This window comes from Megalops cyprinoides, chromosome 2, assembly GCF_013368585.1.
Source record: "Megalops cyprinoides isolate fMegCyp1 chromosome 2, fMegCyp1.pri, whole genome shotgun sequence".
Lineage (NCBI taxonomy): Eukaryota > Metazoa > Chordata > Actinopteri > Elopiformes > Megalopidae > Megalops > Megalops cyprinoides.
Window position 1 is genome coordinate 42,673,844 of NC_050584.1, and position 14,802 is coordinate 42,688,645.

Consider the following 14,802-nt stretch of genomic DNA (forward strand, 5'->3'; position numbering starts at 1 on the left):
TCACTGCTTTAAATTTCCTATTTTAAGTCCAATCAATCCGCACTTTTGTTTTTGGTTTAATCATCTCTTAAATGTACATGTGTGAATAGGATATAAGGATAAAATTCTCACAACACTTCTGAATCTTGTGTTTGAGCAGTGTATGATACGCAATAGAGGAGGTGACTTTCAACTGGAAGTTTGGATGCAGCTGTATCCATATAACACTAATCAAAAATGATCAAGTGTACTTGAACAACAAGACCCTTAACATACTGTAATCTAATGAGCTAAATTAGAACCAAAAACATATATCTGGACTACATGCCTGCCCTGAATGCCAAACTGGACGCCTTTTTCTAGTTCTGAACATGAAACATGTTCCACAACTGACATACAGAATGAAGACCAGACTATGCATCTCAACTGGTTACAGACTCAAGACCACAAACAGCTCAAGTGACATGGAGATCCTGGCAGCAGATATAATACTTTGCAAAATCAGAAGCCTTCAACTTCTTCCACACAAGGCCGTTTTCTGTACATGCCCTGTGATTCATGTAAAGTTTAGACTATGGGTAAATGAGGCTGAATAATGAATAGGAATGTGGGTTTCACCCTTCCGAATGTACAGACTAAAGAGGCTCCCCATCTTCTATGTGCTGCTTTACTGTAAATAAATGTAGAAGTTTAAAGCAGATGCAGAAAGGTTGTTGGCTGAGTCTGTGATACAGCTGTGTGTGCTGACGGCATCAGTAACGGGCATTCTCCGTAGCAGACCACAGGGGATGTTTTAAACATGTAACTGTCTGCTCAGAATGGAGACTTTGCAATTTTGTGACGGAGAAAAATGCTCATGTGGACAGCAGCTCTACAACTGAAGAACTTTCTATTTTCAAGCCTTGTGCAACTCTACCTGGTCAGTACAAAATATCCTGAAAGGGCACAACTCACCAAATCACGAAAGTGCAATAATGATTAAAAGCTCCAGGGAAATGAGATTTGAGATCATTCAGACCACTGAAAAACCAAGTTACCATAGAAATATGTTGACTGGCTTAAAAGAAAAGTTTAAGGCAACAAGCCTTTAATTTGTGACTCAATTTAATTTGCATTTGCTGCAGAAGGCTGTCGTAGGTAAATGACAGCAGGAATGCTAATGCCTTCCCTCTCTTCTTCAGTGTCACTAGCCTGGTGCTTTTCTAAAAGTAACAACCACTGCAGTGAATAATCTCAAGATTAGTGGCAATATGTATGAGACAGTATGAGACAATATGTATTGCACTGCATTATGAGGACTTCCAAGTATTCTGGAAGAAACTAATTAAAGAGGTTTAAATGCAGCATCACTGCAGTCCGGCCTATGTGATGGGTGATCAGATCCTGATTACAGTGCTCCAAGTTAGCTGCTAGGGATAAATACCTGCATTATGAACAAAAGCAGCATTGTAACCATACAGACAATGTCTGCCTATTGTTTTGTTATGGTAGCATGAATGTTTCCTGTATTTACTGTACAGTTGGGCACTCAGTCCTACCAAATATAGTCAAGGTACTACAAGGGTGGAAATGGAAGTTCGCATACAAACAATGGTTACAAAATACCCACTATTCCTCTGTGCTTCCTGCTGAACAATGCAGCGGCTGTCGACACCCTACGAGGGGACAGGCCAACGGCGGGGGAAGTTCCTGCAGTAAGCACTTCCTGTTGCAGAAAATTCAGATTCCTGCCGGAGAGATCAGAGCGGCCGGAAATTCCTGTCTGTGAGGCGAAGCCCCGCGTGTCACGGCGGGTGTAAATCAGAGGGGTGGACCCTCCCGGCGGGGCTACGCGCTGTGGCCACCGGGCCTCTCTCTTCACTGCCCGAGCCACACACTGTGGACCAAGTGAGGAGGAACTGCATGCACTAGCGGGGGGTGAATTCATGAGCTTTGTGTGCTTTGTGTGCCTCCAGGGCAGTCTCCTCACTGGAACTCCCGCTTCATTACATACACAGCGGTGCCATGGGGCCGGAGTCAGCGTGACGTGTCACTGTGTCTGCTGCCAATCAGGGACAGGAACCTTCCTCTCGGTCTCCAAAATCAAAGTTTGTGTGGAGCAACTGATTTATGAAGCCGCTTAGTGCCTCCACACCAAACATGGGACGCTCACATGGGTTTGGGAAGGGTCTGTGAGACAGTCTACAATGCTACTGAGATGGATTCCGACTCTGGTAGGTCAGAAATCACCAAGGGACAAGACAGAAATCGTACCAAGCTGTGCGAGTGAACAGAAAGGAAATAGCTGCGTGGTGACAGTGGGGGCAGTGCAGGAGCTGTCACTGACTACAGTGGAGGGTGATTTGTTTTATATAGAAAATAACCCTTTGGTGTGGAGGGCATGTCGAGTGACACAAGCTAATGTGATAAAGAGCACCCACAGCACTTTCATCACCCATCCCCCGGCAAAAAAAAAAAAAAAACCCCATCTGTCTGCAAGTCTCAACATCTGCACCACATGTCCTTCCCTCTACGCGATATCTCAAAGGGGTTCAATGAGGGTGCTCCCTGTAACCCTTCCTCTCAGGTTACTGTTGGTCAGACCAGAACAGCTCCAAAGGGAAGCGAATGCAGGAGCACGGTAGCAACCACAGTAATAAGCCGTGACACAGAGCCACGTGCTTTTCCATGTTAGAGAAGAATGGGTAACGCACTTCAAAGAGAGAGCTGCACACCAACACACTGTTACGGGCAAGGTCCAGAAAGCAGAGGAGCAATCTCATTAATTATACAACACAATAATTGATATGCTTGTAGCATCCATTAATGAATATATCCATTAATGAATCCCTAAATTACATGACCTATGTGATGTAACCGAATGTGTCTGGAAATTAATACAGTGCATCACATTAACTGTTGGGAAGGAAAAAAAGGACTCCGCATAATGATGAATTTGGGGGAAAAAAAGTCCAGAAATATGCACCATCAAAGGCCTTGCAGTGATTAGCTTTCAGACACAAATGATTCTGGGACATTTGCTGGATATCTTAACAAGTCAGACCCTCAATCTGCACCCCTCTGCCTCTTTCTCAACAGGAACTCAAGTGTACTCCATCCATCACAGCTCCTCCTGCACCAACAAACATTCCTTCTTGAAAGGTTATCTCGCCCAGACCCCCCCGCCAACACCCCCCCAGTGAAAACAAAACAAAAGTCAAGCGGAGCTCAGTGAGAGACAGGCTAGATAGAACCTGCCTGCCCACTCTGTCCTCCTGCAAGGCATGCTTCAGCCCTTCACTGCCATGGAGGAGGTGCCAAACACACACACACACACACACACACACACACACACACACACACACACACACACACACACAGGCCTTCACCTCAGAGAAAGGAAAAGCACTGTGGGGGAACAGAGGAGAAACCCGTATTTCCAGTCCTTCAGAAATCCACGTTCGGAGCAATTAAAGGTTAACACTTTGCTCGCAGTGTGCTAAGCGCCAGGATAGGAGGCCTCACTCTCCACCCACATTGTGACATATGCTGTTCTCTCCACAGAGGCACCAATACTGCTTAATGGCCCGAGATAAAGCCAAGCACAGACCAGAGCCACAGAGCGCAAGGATCACAGTTTGTACAGACAAAAATACGGGTGGGACGTCAGGAACCCGTGGGATGGCAGCATTATCAGGCATTGCTGTGCACAGCAGGCCAGATTAAAGATCCACATGAAAAGTGTCTCAGAACGCGGCTACAGAGGACATCCCTTCTGGCCAGTAAACACGGGATACTTCACCTTTTCACACACTCCTATTTCAGAAGGAAAAAAAAATGAAGCAAATAAAAGAAGCGAGAGTGTTCGTGCTGCGGCTGAAAACACCCCTTTCCACAGGTCATTTAATAACCTTGAAAAGAGAACCAGAACGGGTGGGCAAATAATAAATTCTCCAAAAGTACTCCCACTTTTAAATAAGCAGGACTTTACTGACAGACTATGAACACTACCACCTACAAATCACAAAGCAACACATTACATATGAACAATTCATCTGGCCATTTCATCCATCTTGTGGAATGTGTGTAAAAGGGTGTAAAAATTCATGTACAAATGTATACTGAGAGTATTTTAAAAACACAATATCTATGTTTTGATGGGTCCATGTACTTTTATGGTTGTTCATGAATATTTTTTTATAAGGTTACAGGTCAGAAATAACACTTTTTTCACTATGTTGTCATAGTAAAATACCAAACTGTTGCATAATAATACCAATAACAGCTGCAACTGTTGCAGAATAAAAGGGACAATTTAAACAATCATGGACACATACATCGAACTTGAATAACTTGGTACATGTTTAGTTACGCAGCATGTACCAGTTTTCAGTGTGGTAATACATTTTATTCATACAATGCGTTTCATCAGCTGTGCGTATAATCAATTGAATGTAGAATTTCATGCCACCGCCATCACTATAATCCACCTGCACAACATTTAGTCACTCATCTGCAACATACTAAGGAAAATTCGATCCACTCCAGCTTCTAAAACCCCCTGACATTCCACATCAGTTTCACTGCCAGCCACAGCACAACTTCCTTTAGCTCTGAGAGAGAAGTAGACCTTAGAAATTTACTTAGAAAGCTTGAAATGAACAGACCCTCCCCACTTTCAAAGCCAATTTTAGACTTCAGATTACAAAGTAACCCTATATGGGAAGATCATCATCTGACAGTTTTGTTTTTCTTGTGGTTACTTCGATGACGCTCTACACGTCACTGTACTTGTCTTGAATACAGAGCTACAGTATCAGAAATAGAAGGCTAACACAGAACTGCTTTTCAAAGGGCTGCTTGACACGGGTGAAAGGATAACAACCAATGATGTCTACATGACTTAGACTGGCAGTGATTGGTTCAGCTCCTGCAGCGTCTAGTCTCGCTAGCAGAAGCTAACAAGGTGCCCAGCATATTCAATTAACACTGTCCAATGGGAGTGCCAGCACTATTGTGGTGCAGTGTTCGCCCTCAGTTCCAATGGGTTCTATAAGACAGAAATGCCTGGATGTTGCCCATTCATTTTTTTTTTGCAAGAACAAACAAAAGACACCATTCACTGTCCTTTATTTATTACCCTTAATACTGTCAGGCAGATGGCACCTTTTGTTCATATTGCCTGCACAATGCAGGACTTTTCTGACTACGTGAGAATGGGACACAGGAACTACTCATCACTAACCTACCCAGAATCTAACTAAATATCAATACAGGAAGACATTTTGGTGACTTAGAAGCCTTTACTGAAAATGTAAGTAGGGCTACAGTCACGAGCTCAAAGTCTTGCAGTTCCATTCACTCAAACATCAAGCAGCTGGACTGCTTTTCAGTCAGATCAAGCTGCCTGGCTGAAGCAAAGTCCACAGTCTAAACTGCTGAGCCCCCGCCCGCCCCCCCCGCCCTGGTACACCCCTGCTTCTTGGAGAGGGTGGAGAGGGGACTGGAGCCGCAGCTGCAGGGCAGGCAGTCAGAGAGGCAGGACAAAGGCAGACGGCTGTGAGAGGGTGTGGAGGCCAGGCCAGTCATCCAACTATGGCTACAAGCCCGGGCCTTGCAGGCCTTCCACACACAAAGCCGCCTACACAGTGCAGCGGGCACATGGCAGGCAGTGTGCAGTCCGCCCGCACCCAGCCCTGCGAGAAGCCCCGAGCCCAGCCCCACAGCAGTGTCTGAGCCCTTCCTGATGTGTGCACAGTCACAGACAGGGACGTTAGCTGGTGTTTGGGCCCATTTCAAAGAGCCGAAGTCTCCACCATAAAGCCCAAGGACAGCCTGCCAGGGGCCACCAGCCCACAGAGCGAGGAAAATAATTGCTTTGTAATTTTCTCCAACCGAGACCAGAATGGCATGGTTCTGAAAACCCATTTTCCTTCGTTTTTATTATCATTATTATGCTTTAAATTCCGTATGGTGCACCACTCTGAGTCAGAACCTTTTTCTTTTGTGAAAGCATTTTTAATAGATCGTTGCAGATGTAAAGATTTATAAGCATTGCTGCCTCACTTGAATTTGATGTTTGTTTGCTTGTCGCAGATTTACTAGTATTCGTGCCCACTGTGCTTTAAGTGATCACCGTTATTCAACAATTCACTGATTCCGGAATGAGTATGTTAGATGGGAATTTAGTAGGAATTAAAAGGTTAAAATGCTACATTTGGTCTCAATAACCGGTATTCAATCATGAGACTGTAGCTTATTCTTTTATTTTTAGCCTCACATGGAAAAAAAAATGCTTCCTAAGTATTTCAGGGGCAGTGGCTGCCAAACCAGCATTAAGATTAAAGCTGGGACCAATTAGTCATATACACGGCTTAAAGAAACAAATTTCTAAAACCCTGGGAAAGTTTGCAATGAATCGAGGACACTAACCAGCTGAAAAGGTAGCTCTGACGGGCACTGTAAAGCAAAGTGGGGGTTGGGTGGCACACAGAAATAAGGGGGCTAATATACTTTTTGGATTAGAGACTATTTGTGGGAAGGAAGTCCTTGGTTCTGACATCCACGGGAACTATGGTAAAACATTTCATATGAATTCACATATGAACAATTCTTGGCTGTTGCAGGCCTTCTCAGGCTGTGCTACTTGCAGGTATGAGAGGACCTGCATCCCTGGCAGCCACCCTCTTCGCCTGAACTAAAGCGGGGCCAGAGAGATCTGCTCGGGGCTGTGTCATCCAGGACATGTGGGCCCCGCCTGACGACCGGGACAGACAGCAAACGCGGTCCAGCCTACACACTCCGCTCCAGCCTGCAGTGTGGTCCAGGGCTGGGCTGGGCATTCTCCACTGCTGAGTCACAGGGGCCGACGTGGAGCCTCGGGCTCGGCGCGGATCCCCGTCCCTCAGATCACCGGGTCGCGTATCTCAGACAGTAAGCTGTTTGTAAATGTCAGATGAAAAGGCGGGGAGGCAAGCCCTCTGAACGCATTGCTACGAGACGGATCACACATCAACAAACCCAACTGCATGTATGCAAACAGACCAGCTTTAGCTCGATTTCTCAAGAGGAAAAGAGCCCGAGCTCCAAGTTTCTCCATTACATCTGAATTACCTTCATAACTTTAATTCATATCAGATGTTGGCCTGTCAAAATCTCTCCGAGCACAACGACTGACAAAAGATTGCATGGCAAATTCGTTACAACTTTGAAACAAACGTTTAAAAAAAAAAAAAAAGCAAGGGCAGCAAAGCCCCACCAGATGAGAGCTGCGGCAACAGAGTGGATGTCCAGATGTGCGCACTCATTTCACCCAGGCAAAATGAACAGAGAGTCTACTTAAAAAAAAAAAAAAAAAAAAAAAGGCAGAGAGACGAAGGCAGAGCCGCATATTCTGCAGAGAGAAGTCACTATAACTGTATGCTGAGCTCATATCAGGAAGCAGGAGGGCTGCGTGCAGAAGTCACTCTGCTGAAGTGGTGAGGAGAGGAGGTTTGCAGAGCACTGTGGGTATTGCACAACGGGCCGAGGAGCCAGCCGGTCGGTCCCCCTCTCTCCGCGGCCGGGGCGCTTCTTCCGCTACCCCAGAGAGGAAGAGACTCAGGAGGAAGTGCAACTCTGTCACTTGACCAAAGTGGCTCCGTGAAAGGTGCTCGTCACTGGGCTCAAAACGAGCCCTCGTCCACCACCGCTGAGGCTTGTGCAATCTGATACGGCTTTAATTCCCTCCAGCGCACGGAGCTCGCCGTTACGTTTGTGGCAGTCTGCAGACGGACCAGCGCTCCAAATCACCGCTTTGATTGTTTTACACTGGAAGCGCTGTGCACCGTGTCATGTCCATATGTTCTCTCATGATTTACACACCTATCCCGTCCCGTGGAAATCTTCAGACTGAAGTGAACTACAGCCTCACTGAGCAGACTGTGTCTAACAGATAACGCTGATCAGACCGATAGCTGGCCCTTTATTTCATACGTCTGCAGAGCTGGCAGGTCATACAGTGCAATAGTTGCTGTAACTAAAATACATGAGCATTTGGACTGTTTCCCTTCAATCTGTTTTTATTTGTTTAGTCCATTCGCATCTGGTTTCGAGTGGACTCTTCATGTTTTTCTTTTTAAACGACTCGGTGTGGTCTTGGCATGAGGCCAGCCCTTGTGTAAAGCCGCCTTCACTGACAGACTGTATGATTGCTCAAACTCTGTACTGAGCAGGCGCATGCAAATGATCAATATTAATGTTTAACAGCCTCTTCCACCATGCGATGCAGATACAGTAGGAGTGCACGCTTATCATTCACACCTCAGGGTACAGGAAAGGTTTACAGAACAAGGGCAATACAACAATACAACACAACTAGGTACACTGGCCTGCTGCAAAGCTGCTCAGCAGCCACAGATTTAATCCTACTGTTCTTTCTCTTCCATCCTCAAATCCTGCAAGAAAACCAAATAACCTACTTCATCAGCGACACCCAAAATGGGGTGAGGCATAGATGATCTTCATTAGCTATAAGAGGAGAGCAGACTTTCCACACTGGGCTCAAGTGATAATGCATTAAGTGCGTTCTAAAAGTATTACTCAATCAGCTCAAAAATACATAGTGATAGAACTCTTAACAACAACCACATGTGCATCCTGATTAATGAACTGCACGTTACATTTTTTCTTTGTTGGTGTGGAAAATTTCTCAATTTCACCTTAAAGTTTATCTTCAGTTTTAAAACTAATAAACCGAGGCGCAATCTGTAGATAAGCAACAGTAAAAACATGATAAAGGCATTATTAAAGGTGTTCTGTTTAAACTAGTGGCCATTTCATAAACATTAGATTACTGAACCACCAAAAGCAGGCACACACATCCCCATTTGTCTGGTCTTAAATGCTGCAAGAACAGACATTAGCCCGGGGTAAATTTCACGGCCTGCTGTAATTATGGTGATGAAACACTTTGGCGAGCGATGTAGAAAGGGTTAATCTGCCGCTGTAGTGACACTTCCCATCTTTTCTTTCATTTCCTCTTTCTGCAAAATGGCTCTGACATCAGGACTTGAAAACCGCAGAGACTGGAGCTTTTTTGTCCTTCAGTTTACATGCAAGACAACAAGCACTGTTTACTCTGTCATTCCCAGGGCACAGGGGGAGAGGTAAACTATAGCAACCCCCGAGGATATCGATCCATAAAAAAGCTTTAATGCAAATCGAGTCGTGAGGTCTGATAATCTTTCATCTTCACTTGTTTTGTTACCAGTTGAAGGTAGAAGTATGAAGTAAGTGAAATTTCGAAGAACTTTCTCTCATAATTACAGGGATCTGAGACATAACTCGTTATAAACTGTCTGAAAGTGGCGGCACTATAGCACAGCGATAAGGAGCAGGACTCGTAACTGAGAGGTTGTTGTTTTTATTCCCCACTGGGGCACCGTTGTTGTACCCTCGGGAAAGTACTTAACCCAGGATTACCTCAATAAAATATCCAGCTGTATAAATGGATGACACGTAAAAAACTGTAACCTGTGTAAGTCGCTCTGGATAAGAGTGTCTGATAAATGCCAACAATGTAACGTAATGTAAAGTGAAGTGGAGCCTTGGATGTTGCAGCCCTACCTCCAGCACTGGTCCCGCCCCCAGGATGGTCCTCTCCACCCCGCTGGCGTAGCCCTTCTGGCTGAGCGCCGTCAGGCAGTGGATCAGGAAGTTGGTGCTCTGAGTCTTTCCCGAGCCGCTCTCCCCGGAGATGACGATGCACTGGTTGACGTGCTTGCGCAGCATGGCGTAGTAGGCCACGTCGGCGATGGCGAAGATGTGCGGCTCCAGCTTGCCCAGCTGGTGGTTCTCGTACATCTTGACGTACTTGGGGTTGTAGATGGGCAGGAACTTGAAGGGGTTGATGGCGATGAGGATGCTGCCGGCGTAGGTGTAGATCTTCTTTTTCTGGAAGCGGGTGCGCAGGTTGTCCAGGATGCCGTCCTCGTTCAGCACGGGCAGGTTGCACAGGTCGTCAAAGTCCTCGTGCCGCGGCGGGAGGAAGCCGCGGGCGAGCAGCCGCTGGGCCTCCCGCTCCTGCCGCAGCGCGGGCAGGTGGACGTAGTGGATGGAGCCGTCGTGGTTGCGCTCCTGCAGGAGGAAGTAGAAGCCTTCGCTCTGCGGGTGCTGGTCCTGGGCGCGGCGCGGCCACAGCAGCACCCGCTGCACGGGCAGGTCGCTGGCCTCCAGCACCCACTCCTCCCCGCCGCACTCCTTCACCTCCGCCAGCACGTAGCGCCGGGAGGGGTCCAGGCCCAGGGTGGCGGCCGCGTCCTGGATGACGGTGCCCGCCGTCGCCTCCTTGTGGACTCTGAGGGTGCAGCATGGCGCCGTCTCCCGGGAGAGCCGGGGGTAGATCTGAAGAACGTAGGCCCTCCCGTCTTGGCTAGCTGCCCCCTCGCCATCTGTGACACTCATTCTGACACAGGCAGGCGCGCTTCAGCATACCGCACTGCCTGCAGACTCACCATCTAACACCTGGGGAGAGGGAAAGACCACCACCATTACAGAGATATCTACTGAGGAGCAACTGCAAAGCATATATCACTGAGGGACCAACAAATCAACGCTCTTAACTGTCAACTGCACATGTTAACTAAATGCAACACAAGGATGACGCACATGCAACTCTAAGCATGGGTAATTAGGCCCAGATTTTGGTAACCGTTATTTTCAGCCCAAAGTCTGTTGGCAGAAAACAAACACAGCCCGGAAAAGTGCAGGCAGTTTCTTTCAGGCAGACAGCTTGGCTTGTTTATTTATAAATCCCCATTGCCTGCGTCAGAAAAAGAGAGCGGCAGTCAACCTCTCGAGAGTCGCCTGAAAGGATTCCCATTCTGACATCAGTATGTGACACGGGGCTCCGAGGTCTTTCCGAGTTTTATGCATAGATGGTAATTGGAGAAGCCGAGACATTTTTTTTTTTTTGCAGAGCACAATGCTCCTCGCGGTTCTTGAAATTCCTGTTCTTTTGCGATGTTTGTTAATGAAATCCAGACCACTGTTTGTTTTGGACCCAAACACAGCTCAGAATGTGACTTACATCACCGTGCCTGGGTCGGCGCTGGAATGAGACCCAGCCTGGGTCGAATCTCTTGGAAAGATCAAAAAACCGAGCGAATCGAGTGTGGCACCGTGCAACCTCAACCATGCTTATCAGTGGAAATACTTTCTTGGTAGAATCTTTTCATTGTTGGTATTGCCGTTCAAAGTTGGGAAGGCCTTTCTTAGAAGAATTCATAGGATCTTTTCAACTAAAACAAAAATATAAAATAAATAAGCAACAATTTGAACTTCAAACCCTCTGATTCTCCTACATAGGATACAAGAACTGAGAAATTCTAAGGCTGGCCATTATCTCATGTAGTAACCAGATCACACAGTGATGGGATATAGCTTGGAGCCACTGCATTTCTTCATTTCTTCACTCCAAATACACCGAGGCCAAAAGTCACACATGGCTGGGGGCAGCATCTCTGCTCGCCCAATGATACCAGATCTTGGTGGTTTGAGCACTGAAGTTCCTTGGATCAACAGAAACCCAATCCTCCTTCTATTTACTTGTAAATCTCACCCTCGCACTTACCCCGTCAGCTGACGGAAAAGTACCAGACACCATAGTTTGCATGCTGACAAAAAATGGCAACCCTCCCCCCTCCCCCAATACTTTGAAGGTTTCCTGAACTGTTCTCAGGCTGCCTGCCTCCTCCGTCTACATCAGCTTCAGCTGCCCACAGTCTGCCCTTTCCATCAACCCAGGAGCGTCCAGTGAAGATGCGCCGCAGCACGGGAGCGCACCGCTGCCACCCCCTTCCTCACCTCCCCTCGCAGGTACCGCGCGTCTAAAATTAGCAGCCGTTTGTCACCACACGGCCGCCGCACGGACGCCATGACGCGGCCCGGCGGAACGAGCCACCGTGGGTCGTCAGGACCCCCCCCCCCGGGCCGACGGTGTCATTTACAGCGCGGGGTGGGCGAGGGCCCCGCGGCCGCGCGCTGCGGGAGGGAACGAGCGCAGAGGGGGCCGGGCTGCAGCTGAGCACAGAGCACGCGCGCACGCCACTGTTTCTCTGCCCACAAACGACCGGGGTCTCTGACGCAGAGGATGTGGCGCATTTCTACACAAAGAAAGTGCAGAGATATCAATGATAAACCGTCGCTGCTTCTTCTCCACGCTCACACAGGCATCAAAGCAAACTTCAATACTGATGATTCATTCTGTGCAATGAATTTAATGTGAATAATAGGCCAAATAAGTCATTTTACGTGTACTACTCAATTTTGTAACATTCGCTATTACAAACTAACTAGCTTGCGCTCTGATACTTAAGATTTACCATTGTGTCAGTTGGTGTTAATTCATTACGACATGAACACACAGTTACAAACTAGCTTTGCAACCCTCGTTAAAAAGACGTGTCTCTCACATAAATAGGGCCGCATGACGTTATCGCAATACCATGAGGTGACAATCCCTATGGTGTCATGAAATGGCTCTCAACACTGAAGCGCACTTCCCGTCTCAAGCTCTTCCCAGAATGCAGAAAACCCATTTTTACTGCGCACGAACAAGGAGAATTATCTGTCAGCACGGACAGCAGTTCTGATCATCTGACTCTGGTTAAAAACAATACATGAAACTCATGATGGCAGCGTGACATTAAAGGGATCACAGAGGCAGCAGGTCGAGACCGTCAGGTCTGAGGAAGAGTTTGGGGGGTGGGGGGGAGGGGGGGACAGGTTCGGTCAACTGCACGCTTGGGAAATAATAAACTACCAGAATCAGGTATGCTTTTCAATTACACTGACTGTTGATGTCTAAATGTAATAACAGTAATAATAATCTTTATTTACACAGCACCTTTCATGCATAGTTCTCCAGCCCAGAGTGCATATGGTGGAGAAACAAAGCAAAAAACTGTATCAGTATTTACATGCTGGTTTTTAGTAACTGAAGGGAAGAAAAAGCTGCTTCTACTAAGAGAACCATTCAAATGCAGCAACTCAAGCATGCCTATGTGATATTTAGTTGAAGCAGCCTCCTATGTGTGCTGTGCATTGTCGCTAACTGCAGCTATCCTAAACAGAACATCAATCAAACAAATTGGAAGCATACAGCAGATAACTGTATGATGCAATTCTGTACTGTGCACTCTCCTCAAAAAAAAATCAACTAATTTCAGTAACAAAATCTGCTTTATTTGAAGGATTTCTCCTTCAACACAGAAATTAGAGATGGAGTTCCCTTCACGTATAACCTTATGTGGTCACCTGACCATTCAGCTGTATCTGACGAGCAGAAAGGTCTATGAGTGTATGAGGACGTCCCACCAGAACCAGAAAAGGTTAAACAGAGCAGGGGTGCATGCCACTCATCTTAGGCTAGTGCCCGTTTATACGGTCATGAATTTTGTATTCAGACAAAATCTGGGACAATTCAACAGCGAACATAAGGGTCAACATTAGCCTATTTCATGCATGCAGAGACCTTCATCCGGAAATAAGTAAAGTAGTTACATACACAGCTTACAGCGAAACTATTTAAGTCTTTCTGTTATCTACCCATTCTGTCTGTGCTCACAATGGTTATTGATTTGCTGTGGTTTCGTATTCAGTATTGAGACATCATAATCATAATCACACTGCAAAATGTTGGTATCTTAAAAATAAAGGACAGGGATATGACACATTCAAGGCACACACCTTACAACCTCACTCAGTACACAAGCATTAAAAATGACATTGACTAATTATATTAAAATTATCAGATGAAATCACAGTGTCATTGTACCGACATTAATGCTTAATGTGTGTATGTGGTAATTTGGGTATGTTATTAGAGCAGCATTAATCCTAATGTAAAGCTCCTTGCAAAATTTGGATTGATACCATATAAAAATCAATACTGCCAACCTGCACTGAAAGTTGAATTGATATGTAGACAACACAGTGGGTGACGTTTTCTGATCAAACATCAAAACAGCTAGCCTTACAACAGTAATAATGAGATTTTTATGTTATATCAACAAGTCCAAGTTTGCACAACTTGTTCCCACCAAAAGATGCATAGAAAAGACAGACAAGAATTAAGTACACAATGAAAGTGCAGGAAATGCAATTTCATTTGCATTGGACTTGTTTTCCCCACTGTTTTCGATTCAAACAACCCCGTGATTAACAGCGGTTTCCACTCCGGCCAACAGCAGTTCCCTTTTTTTTTTTTTTTTTTTTTTTTAAACCCAAGGTTTTGGCCAATTCCATCTGGCTTGGGGGAGGACAGAGGGTGATTTCCAGGCCCACCACGTCTCCCTGACTGCTGTGCTGTGATGCTGTAAGTGAGGACGGAGGAGAGGAGACCGCTGCCGTTTCCCACATACACAGCCCCCGCCAGACAGAAGCCTGTCCGGGTTTAACGTCCACACTGCATATTCACACCAGCCCTGCTGTGCTCATCAGGGGGCGTAGCGCTCACTGCAGGCCATTTTGAGGCTGTCTGGGGTTGCTCTGCGCCAGGAGACCCAACACTATCTGCACATAATAATTTAGAATGCAGCTACATCTAACTTGGAAAGAATCTGAGGCGCTCTGAGAAAAGCCTATAAAGCAGATGGGAACTACAAAAACGCTTGCGAGACATGAGCAGATTTTCTTTATAAGGACGATTTCTAAATACCTGACATCTTCTAACATTTTGATGATTTTATTGGCAAACAACCTTTAGCGACCATAAAAAGAAAACTGAACCACTGGCTCCAATTAAACCAAGCAGAACTAAAATGAAATACCCTCATGAAATCCCCAGTGAGACGTTTTTTTTCG

General features: G+C 46.2%; 1 protein-coding gene across 1 annotated transcript in view; it reads right to left on the reverse strand.

Annotated features, from left to right (window-relative positions):
- The window catches only part of LOC118796558 (unconventional myosin-IXb), a 62,902-nt gene that overhangs the window by 31,739 nt on the left and 16,361 nt on the right, over positions 1-14,802 (reverse strand). Inside the window, exon 2 of the mRNA XM_036555511.1 lies at positions 9,565-10,461. Coding sequence (XP_036411404.1) covers positions 9,565-10,401 — 837 coding nt within the window. The 5' untranslated portion in view covers positions 10,402-10,461. The remainder of the gene's footprint in view (positions 1-9,564; positions 10,462-14,802) is intronic.